The sequence below is a fragment of the Eptesicus fuscus genome, chromosome 19, assembly GCF_027574615.1.
Source record: "Eptesicus fuscus isolate TK198812 chromosome 19, DD_ASM_mEF_20220401, whole genome shotgun sequence".
Taxonomy (NCBI): domain Eukaryota; kingdom Metazoa; phylum Chordata; class Mammalia; order Chiroptera; family Vespertilionidae; genus Eptesicus; species Eptesicus fuscus.
The window spans coordinates 1,652,959-1,677,936 of record NC_072491.1 but is presented as its reverse complement, the minus strand read 5'-3'; the positions used below and the strand labels follow the sequence as shown (position 1 = coordinate 1,677,936).

At 66.0% G+C, this 24,978-nt stretch overlaps 1 protein-coding gene across 1 annotated transcript in view; it reads right to left on the bottom strand.

The window, feature by feature from the left end:
* The window catches only part of AGO2 (argonaute RISC catalytic component 2), a 39,556-nt gene extending 20,792 nt beyond the window's left edge, over nt 1-18,764 (bottom strand). The window contains exons 1-2 of the mRNA XM_054708742.1: nt 18,583-18,764; nt 647-842 (exon numbers count right to left, since the gene is read on the bottom strand). Coding sequence (XP_054564717.1) covers nt 647-842; nt 18,583-18,604 — 218 coding nt within the window. The 5' untranslated portion in view covers nt 18,605-18,764. The remainder of the gene's footprint in view (nt 1-646; nt 843-18,582) is intronic.
* Nucleotides 18,765-24,978: the final 6,214 nt, after the last annotated feature.

The following is a 24,978-nucleotide window of genomic DNA, read 5'->3' as shown; positions in this document are numbered from 1 at the left end:
GAAACGGCCCTGGCCGGTGTGGCTCAGCGGGTAGAGCGTCCGCCTGCGGAGCAAAGGGTCCCGGGTTCGATTCCGGTCAAGGGCACGAGCCTCGGGTGCAGGTTCCTCCCCGGCCCAGGCCGTGGCCGGGGCTCGTGCAGGAGACAACCAATCGATGTGTCTTTCTCACATCAAGGTTTCTCTCTGTCTCTCCCCCTCTCTTCCACTCTCTCTAAAATCAATGGAAAAATATCCTCGGTGAGGATTAAAAAAGAACAATAAACAAGTAAATGGATGAAATGATGAAATATTCACGTCAGATGGTCCCGAGCAGTCAAACAAGAAGCTCCTATCACGAGGAAGCCGGTCCATCTCAGGAACACGGGCCGATCCCGCGGCCACACGGACCGGACACGACCTCAGAGGGCAGGGCCGGCGGTCAGGGTGCGGGCACCGCTCCGGGGGTGGGCATCTGTGCGCATCTGTCAAAACTCGTGGAACTGCACCCCGGATGCGCACTCACTGCACCCCGATACAAAAACGCTTTTCACAACATCCACGCGCCGGGAAGGAGCTTCCGGGGAGGCCGCGCTGAGGACCGAGCTGACCAGCAGGCAAAGCGCACACCGACCGACCGACCGACCGACCCGCCACGAGGACACGGTACCTGTTCACTCTCCGCGGGCATTTCTCTGGCTTGATGTCCAGCTCGTAGTGATAGATGTCAATTTTTGGAATGTCCATCTCAAAGAAGTTGGCCTGTAGCTTGATGGTCCTCCCCGAGGTCCCGAAGTCGGGTCTGGGCGGCGGCTTGAAGGCATATCCCTGGAGGGGGGGCGGCGGCGGTGCCGGAGGCGCGAGAACTGCAAGGCAAAGAGGTCACGTCACGCAGGAGCGGACGGGCGGCCCCTGGAGCAGCGCCAGCGCAGGCGGCGGCCGGGCCTGGCCGGGCCATCCTCCCCCTCCCGGGACCCCGCGCCCTGCGCCCCCTCCCCGGTCCTCCCGGCTCTGCCCAAACCCCTGAAATGGTGCGTTTCCCCTGCTGAGGGCTCACGGCCCCTCCCGCCATCACGGCCGGGCCTGCCCACCTCGTCCCCGGCCACTGCACGACCCTCGTCACCTCCACCTGCCTGTCCCTCAGCCGCCGTCCCGCCCCCTCCGCCCGTGCTCACGGCCCGGGTCCTGCAGGAACCACAGGAGCCTCCGCCGTGCTCGCTGCTTCCAGGCCGAGTGTCTGAGTCACCTGCCCGCGCCTCCGCGGCTCCCCAGCCGACCCGACACCCAGGCACGCGCAGTCCCCACCCCGGCCCGGCCTCGCTTCCCAAGACCCCAGGCCCCGCCCACGGTCCGCACAGGGCGGCTCCTCACCCACCGCCGGTGTAGGCGTGCCCGCCGGTGCTGCCGCCACAATCGAGGCGCCTGGCTCCCCAGCGGGAACACGAGCATCTCGGAGCGTCCGAGAGCACGTGACACACGGGAGGCGCGCAGCCCCTCCGATCCCCCTCGCTTACCCCAAGGACGCGGCACTCAGAGGCGAGGAGAGGGGAGTCACCGGAGCCTGCCCTCCACCGCGCCCACCGGCTGCTCCGGCTCCTCCGGCCCCACAGGCACCTACACGGCCACGGCCTCTCTGGTCCCGGAAACTGCGACTCAGCACCCCTAGTCTAGACCAGCGGCCCCCCCTCCGCCCCCCGCCCCCGCCAGGCAGCATCTCCACTGCTCAGCGTCCCCTCGCCTGCACAGTAGACGGGAAGGCGGCGCTGTGAGCGACGGCAAGGAGAGGACCGAGGCGGCACCACTATTCACACCCCCGACCGGACGGGGCGTGCCCCCCGAAGGAAGCAGAAAGCAGCTTCATCCCGACCACGCTGTGCACGATCCCTTTGTGCAGTTAGAGCTGTGCCTCCAGCCGTCCGTTTGGCTCAGTGGATGGAGCGTTGGCCTGCAGACTGAAGGGTCCCGGGTTCGATTCCCGGTCGGGGCACAGGCCCAGGTTGCAGGCTCGATCCCCAGTGGGGGCTGTGCAGGAGGCAGCCGATCAATGATTCTCTCTTCATTGATGTTTCTCTCTCTCCCCCGCCCTTCCTCTCTGAAATCAATAAAGATATATTTTTAAAAAATAAATGTGAGATTTTAGGAAAAACGTCCCCCAATAATAGAATGCTTTTAATTTTCACTCCGTCTGTGGTTTCTTAATCCTCGTTAAAAAAGACCCACAGCCTTCAACGCCCCGCGGCCCTGGAAACGCGCTCTCCGACGGCGACGGCGAGCGGAGCTGCCGGCTCTCCTCACCCGGCGGCCGGGCAGGGGCTCCTCGCGCTTTTTTGTTTTCTTTCTGTGGGAAGCGAGCGGCGCCCGGGTGACGGCCTCGCGGAGCTCCATCTGGACGCCTTCGGGCCCGCCCTGCCGTGACTTCACACATGACACACTCAGATTGCACAACACGCCGTCCGTGCTGGGCCGGGTGCCAGGGACAGGCACTCGCAAAAGCACGGTTCTCTCTCCGCGCTCACGTGTCCCCTCCCGGGAGCGTCCGGGCAGCCGGCGAGTGGGTGTGGTGCGTCCACTTCTCGGAAGCCCAGCAGGTCACGTGACCCTGCACCAGGGCTCCCACGGTGCCCAGGAGCCGACAGAGTGACACCAAACCAGGCCCCTCGGCACCACCCGCCCTGCCAGGCCTGCAGGCCTCACCCCACATACATCTGACCCGACACAGGTCAGGCCTGGGCCCACCCCTCAGGGGAGCCTGCTTTTCCGACGTCCCCAACACCCATTCCTTCTACGGGGTTTGCCCAGGGACACAGAGAAAGCTGTCCGCCATGCTGTTAAAGCGACGTCAGGACTCGGACCGCGACACGGTAACACCCAATCCACAAGGTCCTGCCTCCTTGCAGCCTTTATGTATATTTATTGATGTCAGAGAGGAAGGGGGAGGGAGAGAGAGAAACATCAGTGATGAGAGAGAAGCACTGACCGGCTGCCTCCTGCACGCCCCCCACTGGGATGGAGCCCACAGCCCAGGCAGGTGCCCTGACCGGAATCGAACCCAGGACCCTTCAGTCCGCAGGCCGACGCTCTATCCACTGGGCCACACCAGCGAGGCCTTCCTTCCAGCCTCTGCGAAGGCAGCACTGAGAGGGCGGGAGAGGCGGGGTGCGAGGGAGCCCGCCAGCAGGTGCCTGCGGGCACGCGCCCCCGGCTGCCTCCTGCACCGCGGCCCCTGCAGCGGCTTTGCTCCAACCCGGGCGCGGCCTGGCCGCAGAACACACCAGGGCGTCCCCAGCGCATCCAGGGCCGGGGTGGGGGGTGGGGGGTCAAGGCGCACCTCGGGAAGCCAGAGAGGAGCGGGAATTTGCCGTGAAGGAGGCGGGACCTCCGGGCGCGCAGGACCCTCGGCCGCCCACACCACCTGGGGTGCAGGTCCAGAAACCACGAGGGCGACGGGTCACCGAACAAGCTCGGCGCCTGGGTGACCTCGGTGCCTGTCGCCTCTGACAAGATCTACAAAACCGCAAGCAAGAAAGGAGACACCACCCCCGGGGTCCGATGCGGCCTGGCCCCGGCCCCCGCCCAGCAGGAGCCTCTCCCCAGCCCCGCCCCGCACCGAGGACTCCTGCGTCCCCCGGGTGCGGGCTCCCGGGCCCCAGGCCTCCCGCGGCCCCTCCATCCTCTGCCCGCGGGGCGCTGGTCAATGTCAGACCTGCTCTGCGTGGGGAAAACCCGAGGAGCGGGGACACGGGGCGCTGGCCGTGAGGCTGGCTGTGCTGAGGACGCTCGGCCCCCGGCCTTCAGTGACGACCGTCGTCCGGCCCTCCCTCCCGGCCAGAGCGACCTCGAGGGCTGGGTCCCCGCTGAGCACACAGCAGTGCGGGGACCGCCTGCCCATCACCATACATGGGTCTCAAATCCCCCTTTCAGCCCAGCCCGCCTGGCTCAGGGGTGGAGCGTGGACCCGGGAACCAGGAGGTCACGGTTCCTGGTCGGGGCACAGGCCCAGGTTGCGGGCTCGATCCCCAGTGGGGGGTGTGCAGGAGGCAGCCGATGGATGATTCTCGCTCATCATTGATGTTTCTATCTCTCTCTTCCTCTCGCTTAAAAAAAAAAAAAAAAAGCAGCTTTTAAACAAATTCCATTTTTAGAGCCGCGTCTCAGTCAGTGAAAGGGAAACGTATGAAATGAGTCACGGCTTCCCGTGCGTGAGTGGGTCGCAGCCCCGAGAGTCTCGGGGTTTCTCAGACGCTGGGGCTGGTCACTCGGTGCTGAGGAGCCCCCCAGGGCGCAGATGGCCTGGCTTCTCGGGGTCGCCGAGCAGGGCGGGGGCACGGCTCCACGCACCAGAGCCGTGACTGCACCCCCCCTGAGGACGGGAGGGGCAGGGAGGAGCGGGCACAGGGACAGGAGAGCGAGGAGACGAGAGGAGGAGGGGTGGGCGCCCAGGTGGGGGCAGGGGGGCCGCAGTCGGTCCCTCGGTGCCCCCTCACGGCGACACGGCCACAGGGACTTCTGCTCAGACCCAGCTCACCTGGGGGCGGCCGGGGCGGCGGCACGGAGAGCCCACCTGCCAGGTCTGGGGGGGAGCAAGCTGGGGTGTGGGGCACTCCCCCAGCTGGGCCGCCCCAGGACCCCAGGAGCTGGGCCTGGTGACAGAGCCTGGAAGGGCTGCCCATCAGCCCATCAGCGGAGCCGCCTGACAGGCGGGAGTGGGTGTGGCCGAGGGGAGGGGAGGGGAGGGGAGGCGGGGCTAGGCCGCCCAGCTGGAGACCTTGTGGGCTGAAGCGCACCCAGTTTCGGCCTCAAGGGAGTCACTCGGACCCCACAGCGCAGTCCGGCCCAGGACGCAGACACACTAACCCTCCCACGTGGACCCAGGAGGCCGGCACAGACCCGGTGCTGAGACCACGGTGGGCCCAGCGTGGCAGCCTCTCGCCCAGGAACCCGCCCCGAAGGGCGTTTGGGTGCCGTCCAGTCCCCGTCACACCTGGCGGTGCCCCAGGTCAGCGCACAGCCCCTCCCCGGGGCCTTCACCGGGCGGCTGGTCTGCCATCCAGGGCACCAGCCCGCTCACCAGGCTGCCCAGGACCAGGCCGCCCGGGCCAGGAGCCATGGTGCCGAGGAGCCGGCCCCGCAGGTGAGACCGGAGGAGCCGGCCTGGTAAGGGCTCGGCGGCCACGCAGGGAGCTCGTGTCCGTGAACCTGGACCGACCCTGAGGGACCCGTCGCTCTCCCCGCCACGAGGAGCCGCACGAGGGTGTCCGCCCCCCGCCTCACCGCACGGGCCCTGCGGCCTCGTCTGCCTCTGTCCCCGGTCCCTGTGCGCCGGTCACGGCACTCCGACCTCACCAGCCCTCAGCCCCGGGCTGTCTGTGCCTTGGAAACGTCCTCCCCACAGGGCCCCCCCCCCCCCCCCCCCCCAGCCTACGGCTGACGAGGGCCCCTCCCCCCACACCGGCTCGGAGGGGCCGGCGGCCCATCTCTGAGCAGAGAAACCGGGGTCCCAGCTGCTGCCGTCACCCAACCCCCCGGTGGCGGGCCGTGCGGAGGGCCGGGTGAGGGCCGTGGCAGACAGCAGGCCCGTGACCACTGCCCTCCGTGGCTGCGCTGGGAACGTCCCCGAGGTGAGCGCACGACGTCCCGCTGCCATGACAACGGCTGTCCTGCTCCTCACAGCGCCGCCCCCTCGCGGGCGCCGAGTCGGGGTGCAGAAAGCGGACATCCTCCCGCGCGGGCAGCATCGCCGGTGGCCAGGCTGGCCCGGCGGCTCAGGGGCAGGTGCCCCCTGCCCACCTGCTTTCCGGTGGGAGCCGCTTGCCCGGGCCAGGACAGGTGCGCAGGGCAGCGGGGCCAGAGCTCCAAGTCCGCCCTCAGCGCCGAGACAGGGCCAGGCCTGCGATGCTGGCCGGGCGCAGCCCTGGGACCTCAGGAGGCCTCGGCCGCCCCCCCCCCCACCCCCCTGCCCTTCAGCGAGCAGCGCACACAGAGGTCCTGGCCCAGGTACACGCGCCCCGAACTAAACCACAGGACAGAGCCAGAGCCGCCCTGGGGACGGGGGGGGGGGGGGGGGGGGGGGGGCACAGGGACTCGCCCTCCCCCCCCCGCCTGCCTGCTCTGAGCCAGCGACTGGGAGCCTGGCTGTAGGCGGGGGCTGGGGGGCAGCACCGAGACAGGCCTGGGGCCGTCAGGGGAGACGCCATGAAAACACCCAGAGGAGAGGCGGGCACAGGGCTTCCCAGAAGGGGCAGAGCCAGCTAATGCCCAGGGGTTTCCATGTGGTAACGAACAGGCCCGGTCACCACTCCTCACGGCCCGGGCAGGTGCGGTCAGCCTCCCACTGTGGGAAGAAGAGAAAAATGAGAGCCGAGGAGGCGGCCCCCCGCAGGCTGGGGGCAGGCTGGGGGGCGGGTCACAGAGCTGGTCTCTGGAAATGTGTCACCTCCACACGATTCCTGTAAGTCCCTCATTTCTTCCTCTCTCGGTGAAAACTCGGTGGGAAACTCCAATCCGTCAGCCTGGTTCTAGGCACCCCCCTGCCCCCCGACTGTGGGCCCCAGAGGCCCTCCTCACTGCGGAAATGCCTCCCCCGCGTGTGCGGTGGGTGAGTAACAGGCTAAAAATATGTCAGCCTCCCGTGGGCCACGTGGTGTGCAGTGTATGACACACGTTTGGGATTAATCACACACCAACAACGGCCTCGTGCGGGTCCTCTTTATCTCTGTTCGACCTCCAGGAACTCCGCGATGGGTGTTCAATGGGCTTCAAGGTTCAGCCCGACCCCCCCCCCCCGACCCCCGTCGTCTGAAACACCACCCCTTCGAGCGATGGTGCCCAAAGGCACCCCGTGTGCAGCGAGCAGCGTTTTACTGTAAAAACTGTGGATGCAATTCCCCTTCGAAGTTAAGGGCCGCTCTGCCGCACCCCGTGTCCCAGTGCCACGCGCCCCCGAGGCCGAGGGACATCCAGGCGCCTCACCTCCAGGGCCGGCCACGCCGTCACGGCGGCGGGACCCACCAGCGCGCGGACCTCGGCCTGCGGGGCCCTCCCGAGTCCGGCGGGGCCAGTGAGGCGCCTGGATGTCCCTCGGCCTCGGGGGCGCGTGGCACTGGGACACGGGGTGCGGCAGAGCGGCCCTTAACTTCGAAGGGAAATTGCATCCACAGTTTTTGATGCAATTCCCTTCGGGGTAGGGAGGGAGGAGGAGCCGTGAGGAGGGAAGACACACGCCTCGCAGCCACGCCAGCCCCAGGAGAGGCCTCTGCTGCCGCCGGTGCGAGTGTTTTAGGGCAAAACCGGAGGCGCCGTGTGAAGCCCGGTGTCTGTGCCAGCCGGCGCCCGTTCTCACCGAGGATGTGGCGCCCTCCGCATCACCAGGTTCCCGGGAGGCACTGGCCCAGGAAGCCGGCCGTGACCTCGCGAGCAGGCCTCACAGGGCAGCCACCCGCCTGGACCACCCGCTGGGCAGGGCAGGATGCAAACCGGGGTCCCTGCCCAGGGCCCCTCGCGCTCCCCGCCGACACCGGCCTGAAACGCAGGCGAGAGCCACAGCCGGGCCTCCCGCACAGAGGCCCCCCCCCGACCCCCCGCCCCGGACACGCAGGAAACTGCCTGCACAGACACTGCGCAAGCCGGGGACCCTGCGCCCCGGGACCCTGCACCCGGCCCGCTGTCTGCCCCCCTCCCCGCAGGCTGCACGGTGGGTCCCCCTCAGGTGGCGGGACCCCGCATTCCCCGCCCCCTCTGGCTTCCACTTGCCAGTGTCGTAGCCGCGGGACACGTGCCCCCACTTCGGGAGAGCGGGGACGCCGAGCCAGGGAGCTGCCCACCAGCGCTCACTTTTTGAAAAATATTTTTTTATTGATTTCAGAGGGGAGAGAGAGAGAGACATCAATGATGAGAATCACGGATCGGCTGCCTCCTGCACACCCCACTGGGGATGGAGCCCACAACCCGGGCATGTGCTCCGACCAGGAATTGAACCGTGACCTCCTGGGTCATAGGTCGAGGCTCAACCCCTGAGCCACGCCGCTGGGCCGCCTTTTCTTCACGGAAAAGAGAACGCAGCACTGAGCGCACCGGCTCCCGGCACAAGGACGTGGCGCACCTGTGCGTGTCCCAGGCCCAGGGGCCCGGCTGGGACGAGGTGCGGGACAGCAGCTGTGGTGTGAGCAGCCTGGGGGTCCGGCTCGGCCACGGCCCCCAGCCCCTCCTGACGCCCAGCAGCCCGGCATCCGGGCATCCCAGTTCCCTCGGAGGCCGAAACCCGCCCATCAGCATCCGCTGTGGCTCTGGTGAACTTTAAGGGAAAGGAGTGAGGAGGGAAAAGGACGCCCACAACCAAGAGCTTCCATCCGGCCCGGGGCTGACGCTCTGGCCGCCTGGAAAGGGGCAGGTGCGCTCGCAACCGGGCAGCCAGCCCTCCCGCCGATCCCCGCCGCCCGTGTGCCATCCCTGCGCCGGGCGGGGCTCCGGTCAGAGGCTCTGAAGTCGTCACACCGAGAGCCACCTGGGACCAAGGCCGCGTGCAAGGTCAGCTGGGGTCGCCACAGCCCCAAGCTGGCGAGGGGAGGGGCCTCGGGGGCAAGCGGCTCAGCCTGGAGCAGCGACTGGAAACGGAGCAGAACGGAGCGGAACAGAGCGGAGCGGAGGAAGCGGCTCCCCGTGGCCAGGACGGAGGCAACGCGTTCACGGAGCCTCGAGATGCGACAACACCCCCACTGCGACGTGGCCGCCAGCCTCCAGGCCGGTGCGGCCGCAGCCACGCAAGAGCGTCCCCAGCCCCCGGGACCAGCCCTCACACACGCACAGGAGCCGGGACGTGCTGGAGGCCGAGTTGTTTAGTGGCTGCCCAGGTCAAGGGCCCTTTAACACTGACCCGGCCCACTGTCAGTCGGCACACGGGCCGTCGGCACACGGGCCGTCGGCACACGGGCCGTCGGCACACGGGCCGTCGGCACACGGGCCGGGCCGCACGGAGTCCCTGTGGCTCCACAATCCCCGGGGCCTCGGCAGACACAGCGGCCAGAGACAGAAGGCAAACGCTGGCGACCTGTCCCGCCTCCTGGCCCTGCACCTGCCCGTCCCCGGGTCCCCTGCTTGCGACTCTCCTCCCTCCCAGACCCCTGTGGCTGCTCACCCCCTCTCTCCGGGATCTTTGTTCAAAGATCCCCACTTGTTGGAAACGGCCCTCGCCCTGCAGCGCAGACCACGAGTCCTCCCGGGGCAGGTCCCGCCGGGGGGTGAGCGCGGGGCGAACGCCTCAGGGAGACGGGGTTCTCTGCGCCCCAGCAGGGCAGAGCCTGCCGGCTGCCGCCACGCCGGGCTGCCTGATCGTCCTCTGCCAGCGGCACACGCTGCCAGCTACGCGGCCCGGCGTGTGGGAGGCAGGCTGGGGGCAGGCCCCACGGCGGCTTCTGGGCACAGCACCCCAGGCCACACGCCCCTGGAGAAGGACACGAGGAAGACACGCGTGCAGAGCTCCACACCGCCTCCCTGCGGCCACCGTGCTCCACACGAACACGCAGGGTCCTCCCTCTAAAAACAGGACCGCCCGGCCAGCGGGCTCCATGGTGCAGCGTCGACCTGTGAACCGGGAGGTCACAGTTCGAGTCCCGGTCGGGGCACCTGCAGGGGTTGCAGGCTCGACCCCCAGTGCGGGGTGTGCAGGAAGCAGCCGATCCATGATTCTCTCTCATCACTGATGCTTCTGTCTCCCTCTCCCTTCCTCTCTGAGATCAATAAAAAAAAAAAATCTAAAAAATAAAATACTTAAAAATAAAACGGTATAATAAGGTTCAAAGAGGCCCGCCGACGGCACCCTCTCCGTGTGGCATGGCTCTGTCACACAACATACTCCACACGCCTGGCGCAGGCGTGGTCCGCTCCGGGGCAGCGCCACGGGCACTCCGCTGGGGGAGTGGGAGCCACTGAAGGCACAGCCACCGTCCGGGGAGGGCGGGACTTCCTGCTCACAAAGCGGACACGGCGAACAGCAAGCATGTCGGCGCCCAGGACGGCGTCCGAGATCAACGGGCAACACGGGCCTCGGCCTGGCCCATCGCCAGCCGGTGCCCGTCCGCGCCACCCCCTCGCCGGGGCGGACACACCCCAAATTCACCAACGGACAGAAACCAGGACGTCCCCGTCCGCGCAGCCAGGGGTGAGCTGCCACGGCGAACGGGCGAACGAACGGGCGCCGCTCCTGCCAGCCAGGGCCTCCGGGGGGGGGGGGGGGGGGGGGCAGGGACGCAGCCCCAGGGGACCTGAGGAGGGAGCCACGGGAGGGCCGGCCGCCATGACAGGACATGACCGCGTCCCCTCCCACAGGCCGCGGCAGGCTGGGCACACGGGAGACGCGGCCCAGGGTCATCTTCGATGGTTCACGACCAACGGCCGGTGACATCGCTGGCGCCTCAAGGTCAAGGCCGAGCTTGGGAACTGGCTCATGAATATGCATGAAATGATCCGGGGCCAGGTCTTTAAAAACTCACATTAAAATCCACATAAATTAACATAAAATTGACCGTTTTAACCATTTTAAAGTGTACAATTTAGTGGCTTTCGGTGCAACCATCGCATTACCCAATCCCAGGACATCCTTTCCCCCCAAAAAGGCAGCCCCCCTGCCCCGCCCCGCCCCCCCACGGTCGCACCTGCTCTGACCGCGTCGCCCCCCAGGTCCCCTCCCCGGGCGCCAGACGGAGCGCGGCCAGAACCGACTGGAAGCAAAAGTAAACCGAGTCTGCATTCATTCATCAAACGAGCGCTTTCAGCAGAATCCACCGGCTCTTCTGCAGGGAGAGACCGGAGAACCCCACCCACGTGGCTCCCAGTCAATCCCCCTTTCTCCGCGAGGAAGCGGGTCTATACGTTTGGGTGACGGTGGCCAAGCAACACCCCCCCCCGCCCCGTGTGCTCACCGCCCAGTTCACAGCCTGGCCCGGCCCTCCCCACGTGACAGACCTCCCTGTGCCTCAGTTTCCTCTTCCAAAAGGGGAGGAGGCCAGAGCCACTGGGGCACGTGCCCGCACAGTCACCGCGGCGCGTGGGAGCTGCTTGCCGGTGTCGCTCTCACTGAGTGCACCCCCAGCTCACCTCAGCCCAAGCCGCCTCCCCCCTCAGCTCACCTGCAGCCCCCGCGCCCCCCCCCCCCCGCCCCCAAACCCCACCTGTGAGACTCCTGTGGTTTTTCCCGACACACAGACTCGGGCCCTTTCCCGCGGGTCCTGCCGCTCACACACTCATCGCTCTCACCTCCACCCCCCGCCTGTCCTGTCGCCGTGGGAGGGCGCTCAGGCCCAGGGGCTGCCGGATGCCACGTGTGGGACACCCTGCGAGTGAGGTGACCACCTGTCCTGAGGGGGCGGTGACGGCCTCACAGCGGCAGGAGCAGCTGCCCCCGAGGCCGCCCGCACTGAGCTCGGCTCCCACACCGTCTGGTCAGAGGCCGAGCTCAGGGTCAGGGCCCCAGGGCGCCACGGGGCGGAGGCGGCTCCAGCGTCTTCGGGAGGCAGCCAGGCCACAGGAAATGTCAGCATTTATTTTTTCAACTTTTTTTGAAAACTATATTCTTACTGATTTCAGAGAGGAAGGGAGAGGGAGGGAGAGAGAAACATCCATGATGGGAGAGGACCACGGGTCGGGGTCGGCTGCCTCCCGCACGCCCCACCCTGGGGATCAGCACACAACCCGGGCCTGTGCCCCGACCTCCTGGTTCATAGGTCAGCGCTCAACCTGAGCCACGCGGCCGGGCTGAAATGTTAACATTTAAAGAGTTTGAAAGTGGATGCCCCCGCATGGGTCTGTCCCCGCCCTCACACAGAGACGCCCCACCCGCCCCCTCCCCGCGGAGGCCTGCTCTGGACTGACACCCACTGCTGGTCCCCGCGAACCCGCCCGCCGCCTCCTGTTCAGGAAACAACCGGCCGATGTCCACGCCGCTGCCGCTCAGCCTGTCCCGTCCGGGGTGATACAGGCCCCGCGCCCACCCCACCACCAGCCTGTCACCTCCACCCGTCACCTCGAGGCCCAGGCGCTCACCCCGTGAACCACACGCTGTCCCGGGGCTCGCGGGGTGCTCAGACCCCCTGCCCACACAGGGGACCACTGAGCTGCCCACGGCCTCACGTGGCAGCCGGCACCACGCCCGGCAGGACACCCACGCCCACCGTCCGGGCCAGAGCGGAGCCCCCAGGAGCCCCCGCGGCTCAGCCCGCACCAGCCAGGCACAGGCCTCCCTCTCCGCCCAACGCCCCAAGTCCTCTGCGCCCCAAGTCCTCTGCGCCCCAAGTCCTCGGCGAAGGGCTCGCCCCAGGAGCCCCGCCTTCCACCGCCGATGCCAGCGCCGGCCCAGTGACCTCGGAGCACAGCCTGGCCCGGGAGGCCTTCCCTGCGGAGCCCGTTTCCCGCCACGGTGACAGCCACAGTGACAGCCACGGTGACAGCCACGGTAACCGGCCACGGAGCAGCGCCCACTGCGTGAGCGACGACGACGGCCATCAGGGTAACCGCCACCTGCCCGCACCAACACCATCGCGGCTGCGGCTGCGGCTCCGCCACCCTGGGCGATGCCAGCCCGGGCCGCGGCCCCCCCCCCCCCCCCCCCGCAGAGAGGCAGAGCGCCCGGCCAGCGCCAGCAGAGCCCGGGCGGACCCAGGCGTGCGGCTGCAGCTGCCAGTTCCCCGGGGCTCCTCCGGAGAACGGGGAGCCTCGGGGAGACGGGAGCACGCACTCCTCTCCGCTCCTGGCCTGGGGGTGGCGCCCCCCGCGGGTGTGCAGCGGGGTCCCCAGCGCCCGCCTTACCCGTGACCGGTGAAGCCAGCTTACACCCGGGGCCTGTGATCACCCCTTAGGGAGACAGACACGCCCCAGCACGAGGCATTTCCCCTCGGCGCTGTGTGCGCTCCCTGCGCATCCCGTCTGCCCCGCACCCCACGCCCCTAACCCCCCACAAATGCTGCCGACCTGCTCTCTAGCACCGGCCGAGGAGCCGGGCAGCCTGTGGTCAGGGAGAGGACACCGCGTCCCCCCACCGGGCCGGACTGGAACACAGCGCCGCAGGAAAAGGGGGTACAGAGCGAGTACGGGAGTGCGTGCTGCCGGCCGCCCCTCCGGCTCCTCAGTAACTCCGAGGGGCTCCTCAGGAGCAGAGCGGCACAGGCAGGGGAGGAGCTGACATCACCCGCGGGAGCCACGGCCTGCTCCTCGCCCGCCGCCCGCCGCCCGCCGCCCGCGAGGCCGCCACCTTCCAGACGTGAGGTGACGAGGGACAAATAGCGTTAAAGGCGGCTCATCCAGCTGCCCGTGTGGACGGGGAAAGGTCTGAACATAAGCACGCGTCCACACGACACGATCTCCCCAGGAACAGCGTGGCCGCGCTTGACCACCTTTTCATTTCGGCATCTCCTCAATTCTCTGAAATGAGCGTGTATTCCTGTTAACATGAAGGAAAGAATGACCTTTACAAAACCCACACACACTCAAAGGACAGCACCGCCCGGGTCACACCCTAAGGAAGTCCCGGTGGACGGCGTGGGGTGCGGGCGGGCGGGGCGGCCTCCGGGATGACAGCTGCGCGCCCGCCCGTCCTTCCCGCCGGCCCTCAGCGCAGACAGAGCCTCAGTGTAGCCAGCGGCCCGCACGGCTTTAGGAGCAACTGTTACCAAGTCCCCCTCAGCCGCACACACTTGGCAGCTACTTTGTAGCAACTCAAACATTTACGCGGCTCCGGAGGCTCTGTAACGGGAGCCGGGCCTGCTGACTCCGTCACTTGTCTCAGGTTTTAACCGCCTCCTCGGCCGGGGCTCACTCCCTCCACACACACCCACCTCCATCTCACACCCGGGCCGAACGAGGGACACAGGAGACCACGGTCGGTGCCGCGTGGCACGCGTGGGGCCCCACACGCTGGCCAGACGTGGTCAGGACCGAGCGGAGAAGGCGCCCGCGGACGGAGGGCACCGACGGGAGGGGAAGCGCCGGGGAGCGTGGAAGGCGATGCCGTGACTACACCGAACACCACACACGCCATCGGTTCCCTGGTTAGGACGCGTTTCTCCCAGGGACACGGTCCCCTCCTCAAGCGACCGCGCACCCCAGGTCTGAGCAAACACGCGAACGCCCTGTGGTGCTGAGAGCCAGGCGCCTCCGTCTACAGAGAAGTTACCAACACGGACGGGCACGAGGGTCAGCGCGGGGCACTGCACGGCCCCGGAACGGTCGTAGGGACTCACGGCGGAGACGTACCCAGCCCCGGCGAAAGGGACCCGGGCTCCCGATGAAACGGCCGAGGCCGGAGGCACACCAGGGGAGCCCGGAGCACCCACAGGTCCTGAGGAAAACCCTCGAGAACGAGGGGGGGCCTCGAAGAGCTCCCAGGTCAAGGTCACAGCAAAGGCTGGAGCGCTGTCCCAGGCTGGAGAGCAAGGACGCCGCGGGCCGGGCACAAGGGACGCCCGGACGCCCGGCGGCCAGACTCCGGGAGCAGGAAGGAGGCAGCGCCGGCCCAGCGCCAGCCTCCGGCTGTGGTCCCCATCCCAGGAGCTCATCGGGGGTAACCCTGGGGGCGGGGGACTCCGTGCTACTTGGCCATTTTTCCAGAAACAGAAAGTTATTTCCAAAGAAACGGTTAACAATGTTTGTGAACGCAACAGCGCGAGCTTCAAGTGGCGGGTGCGGCCAGGGCAGAGCGCCGGGAGGACCGAGCGCCGGGCGGACCGAGCTGAGCGGCGGGACGGGGCCGCATCCTCCCCCTGGACTCCGTGGTCTGAATTCTCCCCCTTTGAAAGGCCTAAGGCTTTACCTCAGCCAGGCCGGCCGGCCGGCCGGCCGGCGTGGCTCAGTGGGTGCACTTCGACCTTTGAACCAGGAGGTCACGGTTCGATTCCCTGTCAGGGCACAGGCCCGGTTATGGGCTCGGTCCCCAGTGGGGGGCGTGCAGGAGTCAGCCAATCAGTGATTCTCTCATCATTGATGCTTCTCTCTCTCTCTCTCTCTCCCTCTCCCTTCCTCCCTGAAACCGATACAAATATATTTTTTAAAAGAACTGAATTTCCTAAGAGGCTGAGGTGGCCATGGAGTCGGCCGAGATGTGAGGGAAACGGAACTTTAGATGCTGTGGGCTCCTCACTCCTTTACTCCACCGCCCAGCTCAGCCCGTCCCGGGCCTCCCCCAGGCAGACCCCCGGCCGCACCCACCTCCTCGGCTCGGACCCTTTTCAAAAGGCAGACACCGAGGCCCCTCCCCCTCAGCGGCCCTGGGCTCCAAGTCCCTCCCACCCCTCGCACTCCCCCCTCATCTCACCCGCCCCCCGGAATCCTGGCTCTGAGCTCACCTCAAGGCACCTGCACTCTGGCCACAGCCCTCACCCCCGCACACGCGCTCCGACTTCACCCCCAAAGCGGTCAGTGCCCACAGCTCCAGCTGTTACAGTGGAGAAGCTTACACTTGAGGGGTTTCTCCAAAGTCCAGAGCAGAGGAAATGGGGGGCAGGGGAGGGAGCCCCCTAGCTTTAGAGTCTAGAGCCTCAAAGACGGAAAAGCAACGTATGTGAACCTTCACCGACACTCAGGATCCCAGACGGAGAGTGGCCTGGGCCGCGGGGACACGGCCTGGGCTTAGCGTCCCAGCCGCACACAGGGCCCCGGTGCGGGGCGGGGGGCGGGGGCGGGTCTGGGAGCGGCCGTAGACCCGGCTCCGAAGACAAAGGGGAGTGGGCGGGGGCACGCGTGGGGAACCGGACAGCGGCTGAAGCTGCAGGTGGAGGAGGGTCCGGACTAGCCGCAGACTCTGCGTGTTTTTTATTATTTTTTAAATTCTTACCCGAGGACATTTTCCCGTATTTTTAGAGAGAGTAGAGGGAGTGGGAGAGAGAGAGAGAGACATAGACGTGAGTGAGAGAGGCACACCAATTGGTTGCCTCACGCACGGGATCGAGCCTGCTACGGAGGTTCGTGCCCTCGACCAGAATCGAACCCGGGACCCTCAGGCCGCAGACTGATGCTCTATCCACTGAGCCAAACCGGCCGGGGCAGACTGGGTGTATCTTAATCAGTTTACAATGAAAAGTAGTTAAAAAATGGAGCGAGACGTTTCGAAGGCTCAGGGTAACAGCTCAAGGAGCCGAAGCGCGTGCTGTCGGCGGGCTTGCCGGGGCCGCACAGCCGGAGGGGAGGGGAGCCTCGGCGCTGTGCGCAGGGAGGTCGGCTTCTCCACACCACCCAGGCCCGGGGAGCTGGCGCCGACGGCTTTTCCTCACCCCTTTATGCACCTCCCTCTCCAAGGGTCAGGGCAGATCCCAGGCTTAGTGCCTCCGGGGGCAGAGGCCCCGCGCACTGGGCGGGCGCGGGCGCGGGAGCGGGAGCGGGCACATCTCACAGAGATAAGGGGGGGGGGGGTGCAGGAGGAGCCAGAGCCGCAGTGAAACGTTCCTTCTCAGTCACTATCCTCTTCAGACACTTTCCAACCAGCCGCCGGCGCTCAGCGGCTACTTTGTAGCAAACCCGGGGATGTAACGGGCAAGCTCCGCACCAGCAGGCCGGCCAGGCCTTCTCACGCCCCCAAGATCCGAAAGTGGTTTCTGGTGTTGCTGTTTTTTTTAAATAAACAATTTGTTGCCTCTGAAGGTTCAGGGCCACAGGAGAACCCGCCCCTCCCAACCACCGCCTCTTCCCACAGCTCCACCGAGGGAGGAGCACAGACCCAGCTCCAGGGTCCCGACAGCAACGGCACCTGTAACCGCGTTTGTAACCGGCCGTGAGCCTCGCTCTTAGGAAATTCATCTACGTAGGAAGTCTGCTTAGCAAGTGTCTTATTGGAGGAGCCACCTGAAATGTCCACACAATCCGATGTCCCCTCCTGACCCTAAACCAGGACACGTTCAGAGGTTTCACCGAAGAGCCTCCGGCCCCAAACTCCTCCTAACAGAACGAAAAGGTTAGTGTGAGGAACAGGCCCACCTGGCCTCACAGCCGGCTCCTGGCCCGAGCGCCGCCCCACACGCCCCTCGTTTTCCCAGCCACGCTGTCCGCCGCGGGCAGGTGCGTGTCCCCACCGCGCCGTCAGAGGCCCGCGCCACGGCCAGGCTGCCAAACGGCGTTCTGGGCGGCACGGAGCCTGGAGCTCGGGGCCACAGCGTGACAAGGAAAGAAGGAAGCAGACAGGAGCTATGGGGGCGCGGGGCCCACCGTGCGGGGGGCGTGCCTCCGGGGCTCCCTTCAGCGCTACCTGTGGGCGCCACGCAGCGCCCCGTCTAGACGGAACCGGTATTTCTGACTGTGGGTCAAGGTCACAAAGCCCCACAGCCGGTGCTCTCGGCGTGGACAGAGTCGGCGAGGGACCAGACGGCCGTCCTAACGCCCGTGCGGCCTCCACCTCTGGGCTGAGCCTCTGCAGGGAGCGCCACGCGGAGCCGGCCGTCCGGGGCCCCAGGATGCCAACCTCGGCCGCGGGCCTGGCCTTCCCTCAAGGCGCTTCCCTTCTCCCGCCTTCAGCCTTCAGAGCCAGGCACGGCGGGGGCCCATCACGGGGGCCCATCACCGGGGCCGCCCGGCGCTGGCAGGGCCTCCTGCAGGCAGGGGAGGGGCGGCACTGCCCTTGCCCCGTGGGGGGCCAGCACCCCGAGCCTCAGGAGCCAAACCTGCCCCCAAGACTGTCACCTCCCAGGGGTAGGGCTCCAGACCGGCTCCCACCCCCTGGCTGGGCTCCCCGAACAGCTGGGCGGGCTCAGCCTCCAGAAGCGACCCGGGGAGCAGACCCTCCAGCCCGGGACCCCCACCCCGGGGCGGCCGGCAGCCGGGCCGCCTGGCGGACAAAGGGGCAGGCGGCGCCCCGCGAGCGGCAGGGCCAGCGGGAAACTGAGGGCCACGTGCCTGGCGGGACCCTCTGCGCGCCCCCAGTCCGGCGCCTCTCCCGGCGCCCACACAAAGGGCGGCGCTGCCGCTCGGGCGCTGAAGTTTGGGACTTTTCCCCCGAAGGAGCGGCGGGCGGGCCGGGGGCCCCAGGAGGCAGGGGGGCCCCGAGGCGGCGGCACGTCCCCTCCCGCTCCCCGCGCGGCCGGGCCAGGAGCGCCCGCGGAGGCCGGGGTCTGGGGGCGAACGGCCGCATGCAGCCTCGGGGTTCGGGGCGCGCTGCCCATCTCCCGGCCCCGGGGCCGCACCGCCCGGCCTGCGGCATCGCAGACGCCCCCTCGGGCCGGGGCCGCGGAACGGCCGGCGACAGCGAAACGAAACCCGGTGCGCCCGGCCGCCCCCGCCGCCCCGAGCTCGGCCTCCCCGGCGGCGGCGCGGGGCTCGGACGCGGCCTCGGGCCTACACGCCCCGCGCGGCCCCGGACCAGCTCGAGCGCCGCCCGCGGGCCCCGGAGCGACCGGGAGCGGAGGCCCAGGCCGCGCGGGGCGCCCCGACGAGTCGGCCCGAGGCCGCCGAGCTGCGTGTCCGCGCCGGCCCGGGGCTGCGGCCGCCGCACCGGGACCCGAGCCCCAGGCCCGGCCCCCGCCCCCGCCCGGCCCGGCCCGCGCCGCACCCGCCAACCGCCAACCGCCACCCGCCACCCGGCCGCCGGGGGAGGGCGCCGCGGGAGGAGCGCGAGCGGCCGGCGGCCCCGCGAGGACTCACCGGGGCCGGCTCCCGAGTACATGGTGGCGCCGCCGAGGGGCTCCGGGGCCGAGGGGCGGCCGCGCGCGCGCCACGGGCCCCGACGCCGCGAGCCGCGAGGGAGCCCGGCCGCACGATCCGCCCCGGCGCGGCCGCCTCGCCAAACAGGTTTACCCGACGCGGCCCGGGCGGCGGGCGGAGGCGGCGGCGGCGGCGGCGGGAGGGGGGGGGAGGGGAGGGCGGGCGGGGCGGGGAGAGGGAGGGGCGAGGGGACGGGGCGGGGCGAGCGGAGGGGGAGGGCGGGGCGCGGGGCGGAGGCGGAGGAGGCGAGGCGCGCGCGCGTCTGGGGGGCCCGGGCGGGGACCCCGCGGGGCCACGGAAACTGGGCGGGCGGTGAGCCGGGGCCGCGGCGGGGCGGGGCCAGGGGCGGGGCAGCGGCTGTGATGGGGGGACCCCTCGCAGCCACTCAGATGGGCGACGTGGCCTCCGGGGCGGAGCGGGCCGGCTCAGCGTCAGCGGCCGAGCTCCGGAGAAACCGCGGAGCGCACAGCCGGGCGTCCCCGCCGCCTCCCGCGCGCGTGGGGAGCGAGTTTTGGCTGCTCGGTGGGGGCGGGCGGGGGGCGCACGACCCTCCCCACGACCCCCACCGGACGGTGCGCTGGGCCGCGAAGCTGCCTGGTGCCGGACCCCCCAGCATCTCAGCCTGGCTTGTTTTTTTTTGTTTTTGTTTTTTTGTTTTTTTTTTAAGTTATTAACGAAATCGGAATGTCGGGGCGCTGGCTTCCGACCAGAGCGTGAACTTGACCGCGTCCGGCCCTCGCACGGCCGCAGCGCCCCCCCCCCAGATACTCGCTGCGCCGCTCAGCCACCGCGGTGCAGGCTCGCTGCCGGCGAGGCCATCAAACCTGGATGAGGGCCAGGCTCGTCCATTGCCCCACCTGCCCCACCTGCGCCGCCCGCCGCCTCCTCCCACGCCCTCCCCCCTTCTCCCTTTACTTCATCTTTGTCCATCCTCACGGAGCGTTTGTTTTCCATTGATTTTTGGAGGGCGGAAGAGAGGTGGAGAGACACAGAGAGAAACAGAGAGAAGCATTGATGTGACAGACACATGGATTGGTTGCCTCCCACACGTGGGATCAAGCCTGCAACCAGGTACTGCCCTTAACTGGAGTTGAACCCAGGACCCTTCAGTCCGCAAGCCGATGCTGTATCCACTGAGCCCCAGCGGCCGGAGCTCAAACCCTCCAGCCCCCGCGTCCCCTAGGCTCTCTGGAGCTCTCTCCAGGGCAGCCCGCCCGTCCCCGGGTGGTGGGGTGACTGGAAGTCGGAGGTGACAGTGATGCCAGGGGCTGGTTGCCGGGCCACACGCTCCTGCTCGGCCTCCATCCCATCAGCACGCACTGCCTGCATGTGGGGCAAGGCCCGTCCCTGCAGCCAGGCCCAGGTGACTCGGAGCGGGAGGGCCCTGCCCCACAGCTCTGCACCCAGTAGGTCTATTACTAGTTCTTTGCAGCCTCCGGGGCACCCCAGAATAAGTGCAGGGCAGCCAGCCTATTCTCCGGAGAGAAACGCAAAGGACAGCCATCTCCGCCAGAGAACCCGTGGCCAAGGCCGCCGCGGCCCAGGCCGCCCCCCCCCCCCTCCCCCAGCACCCTGCTCTCCAGCGGCCGCCGTCTCCCTAGATCACAGGCTCGGTTCCGTGCCTACTCGCTCTCTGGCTCCCGTCGACACCCGCACGTGTCCCAGCCTGTTTGCTGTGCAGAGCCGGACGCCAGCCCCTTCCCCGCTCCTTCAGGCCGTTGTGAGCTGGGTCTTGCCACAATCACTCTCACTGTGGAAACCAGTGAGTGGCGTCCGGAAGCGCTGGCCTGGGGGTGGGGGTGGGGGTTAGGGGGAGCAACGGGCCTGAGTGCCTGGGCTGCATCAGGGACCAGCTCCGGGAGCCGCACTGTTCAGAGGGGGTCAGCCTGACGAGGAGCCCTCCAGCTCAGCACTGCCCGCTTGGCAACAGTGTTGGGTGACAGACGCCACGGGCCACACCGGTTCCCTTTGTAAAAGTTCCAAACCTGGGCCCGGCCGACGTGGCTCAGGGGTTGAACATCAACCTGTGAACCAGGATGTCACGGTTCGATTCCTGGTCAGAGCACAGGCCCGGGTTGTGGGCTCCATCCCTAGTGTGGGGCGTGCAGGAGGCAGCCGGTCAATGATTCTCTCTCATCAGTGATGTTTCTCTCTTTCTCTCCCTTCCTCCCTGAAAGCAATAATAATAATAATAATAATAATAATATATATATATATATATATATGAAAAGGTTCCAAACCCAGGCTCAGGGCTGTGTAACTGACAGTAAAAAGTAAAGACAAGGTAGTGTTACCATGAGCTCAGACGGATGGATGGGTACTGGGGGGCGGGGAGGGAGGATGGGGGAGGGGGGTCTCTCTCCCAGGGTTGGCGTGTCTCTCATTCTGCGTCAGTTTGGGGCACTCCCTGTGCCTTCGCTGTATTGCACAATGGAGAGTTTTCACGGCCAGTCACGACTCCTGTGGCTGTGCTGCCCATGAGCCTCTAGCCGGAGGTCTCGGTTAAAGCACGCATCCTGCCTGCTCAGGGCACTGCCCTCTTCCCCTTAGGTTGTCAAATAAAGAAGTGACAACAGAGCAGTGGGTCCGGTGCGGATGAATGAAAGAAAATGATACCTATTTCTTTTGTCAGATCGGCAAAAAGTATCTATTTTTGGTGTTAGCCTCAGAATGAGTGTGTGTGTGCCACGAGGTGAAGGCTGCCTCCGGAAATCCCCGAGTGACCCAGAGGCCGCGCCTGCGGCTGCTCCCGTGACCTCCGGCCTCTGAACCCCCGGGAGAGCCGGGTCCGTCCGCAGGCGGGGAGCCCTGCCTCTGAGCACACCCGTGGGGTCAGCGCGGGGCCCGCTCCCTGGCGGAAGGTCAGGCAACATAGTATCATCGCCCGGCGCTTCTTTGTGTCGCTTCCCCGCCTGGAAGGACGCGCGCGACCCCTGTTGGTGGAGGGGCGCCATCGCAGCCCGGCCCGCCCACCAGCGTCCCGCGGGCTCTCCCACCCGCTGCCCGGACTGTCCCCCTGCGCCCGCCTCCCCCAGGCCGCAGCCTCCAGGCCGGAGGGGTGGATCCGGCCCTTTCCTCAGCCCCCGACCCCCCAGCTCCAGGGCCACAAAGCCAACCCAGTTCCTCCTCCGATCTGCCCTTCCTCCCCCGTCCCTGCGGGGCCAGCGCTCACCATCCACGAAGGCAACCCCAGGCCCTCCGGCCTCCCGCAGCCGCGGCCGCTTAACCCGCGGAAGGGGCCCAGGCCCTTCGGACTGTGACCGGCGCTAACCCCTCCAAGTCCTCCTCCAACGCGGATGCTGACCCCACAGGACTGGCTCGCGGCTCCTCTGGGGCCCAGTCTCTCTCCCTGGCACGTTTACTGCTCTGTATTTTGGGGCCCCTATGCTAAGATTGCAGGGCCCCCCCGCGCTAGTCAGCCCCAGGTTTGCACCTCGGATGCTGCGGTCCAGACCGGTAGCGCGCTGGGGAGGTCAAGGGAAGGGTGGGCCACAGCGCCCTCCTGTGGTCATCGTGCCCACACAGCTCAACTCTGAGGCCCCGAGTTTCTTTTCCCCGGTAAACATGTTTATGGATTTTATAGAGATTTAGAGAGGAAGGGAGAGGGAGAGAGAAACATCGATGAGAGAGAAGCATCATCAACCGGCTGCGTTCTGCACACCCCCCAACTGGGATTGGGCCCGGAACCCTGGCATGTGCCCTGTCTGGGAATTGAACCATGATCTCCTGGTTCATAGGTCAGCACTCAACCACGGAGCCACACCGGCCCACAGGATGGACTTTGTGATAAAGGGTGCTGGGGCAATGGACACCCACACTGGGAAAATGCATCAAAGCCCAATTCCAGGTGGACGACAGACTACGTTTAAAAGCAAAACAGTAGCCCTTTCTGGTGTGTGTGGCTCAAAGGTTGCTGGTTCGATTCCTGTTTAGGGCACATGCCCGGGTTGCAGGTTAAATGCCTGGTTGGGGGCATGCAGGAGGCAGCCGATGGATGTTTCACTCTCACATCAATGTTTCTCTCTCTCCCTTTCTCTCTAAAAATCAACTTTTCAAAAAGCCAAAAAGAAAATATGAGACACATGAGGCCTCACACTGCAACTTCAGGGTTTATTATGAGCAACAGCATGGAGATGGGTTGGCTCATGCAGAAAGGTGTTTTCTGAGGCTCATATAGAATCTTCTTTTATTTGGAGCCACCCTGTGCCACCTGATACATGCAGGGAGGCTTGGGGACATAAAAACATATTAATGCATCCATACCAGTGGTCGGCAAACTGCGGCTCGTGAGCCGCGGTTTGCCGCTCTGTTGACTGAGTTTGCCGACCACTGATCTATATCATTGCCAATAAAATGTTTTTAAAATTAAAGTTTTTGAAAATCACTTATTTACATAAACTTACATCCAACTCTTAGAGCTACAAAATTTAGTTCATTCAATTTATGGAAAACTAAGGCCAAGTCCCCTTTGTCAAACTACTCAGCCAAACACACTTTTTTATTTTCATTGATTTCAGAGAGGAAGGGAGAGGGAGAGAGAAACATCAATGATGAGAGAGAATCACCCATCAGCTGCCTCCTGCACCCCCACACTGGGGATCGAGCCCACAACCCGGGCCTGTGCCCTTGACCAGAATTTAACCTGGGACCCTTCAGTCTGCAGGCTGATGCTCTATCCACTGAGCCAAACCGGCTAGGGCTCAGCCAAACAAACTTTTTAAAAAAATATATTGTATTGATTTTTTACAGAGAGGAAAAGAGAAGGATAGAGAGTCAGAAACATCGATGAGAGAGAAACATCGATCAGCTGCCTCCTGCACACCCCCCATTGGGGATATGCCCGCAACCAAGGTACATGCCCTTGACCGGAATCGAACCTGGGACCCTTCAGTCCACAGGCCAACGCTCTATCCACTGAGCCAAACCGGTTGGGGCCAAACAAACGTTTGATTAGAAGGTGACTTCCTTTTATAACTCAAATGCTAATATGCACTTCCAGGAATATTACAGCATCTACTGAGAATTCGGTTCAGGAGTGAATGTCTGATAAGACAGGCCCTAAAGGCAGTCGGGTGAGGCGGAGAGGGCTAAGGTAACTAACGTGCCGATCACGGTGTGCTGGGAGAGCCAGGAGGCAGGCGGAGCCTCCAACAGGACCCGGTTCCTGGTAACACCGGGGGACACGCACCAGGACAGTCAGTACGGAGCCAGGAGGACAGGAGCCGCTCCCTCTGGTAAATGGGGGCGACTGCCAGGACCGACGTGTGCTTTGGGCTTTTGAGATTAATTAAATGAGAATCAAGTATAAAAACCAAGTAATTCCATTCATTTTGTTACATATCATGACTGGATTTTCCTATGGATTTAAAGAAATCTTATGGAATTTAAGCAAATGTTTAAAAACAAAGGAACGATCGCTCGGGAAGCTCACCTCTCATGTTAGTTGTTGCTGCTAATCCTCACCTGCGGATGTTTTATTCCATTGATTTTTTAGAAAGAGTGGAAGGGAGTGAGCTGGGGGCGGGGAGAGAAACAGCCATGTGAGAAAGACACGTGGATTGGTGCCTCCCACATGTGCCCCGACCAGGCTGGGGATCACACCTGCAACCTGGTGCACGCCCTCGGCCAGGAGCCCAGCAGTAACCCTTCAGTGCGCGGCCGCTGCCGGCCCCAGCACCCTCCGGGCTGCTTTCTGCTGATGTGAAGTATTGGAGAAGATGAAGTAAGACGGGGACTGACTGATGCCCATCCAATGCGGAAGGGACGAGGGAAGTGTGAGCTGGGTTTCAGCGCTGTATCCTGAGGTGGTGGTCGGTCCAGAGCACACTGCAGCTCGACTCGTCATCGCCAACGCCGCGGTGTGAGCTCCTGGGAGGGGCCTTCTCTCCCACCCGGGACACGCCAACCAGGAGGAGGACCCTGGCTGCTGGCGAGTGGAGGCAGGCAAGCTGCTAAGCTCCCCGCAGTCCACCGGGCCGCCCCCTGCAAGCCCTGGTCACGTCCGGGCAGTTCACCTCGGACCCCGCTCGTCTTCGCCTCCCTGTGGCCTCTGTGAGGAGGAGGAAACGGACTCGGAGACCGAGGAACGCCAGAGAAGAGAGCTCAGAGGATGCAGCCTGACCTGGCCCAGATGGAGTCAGCGTCACAAAACCTGCAGGCACAGGTGTGCACACAGGAAAACCGGGTTCACCGGGTATGTCCTCCAGGCCCCACCGGGGCGCCCTGGTCCCGGCCTGACCCTCCGATCCCGCCCTAGCTGCCCGCCCACGCCAGGGCGGGTCTGGGAGACACGCGGACCAGCCCTCCCCAGTGGCCTCAGGAGGAGGGTGGCCCCGA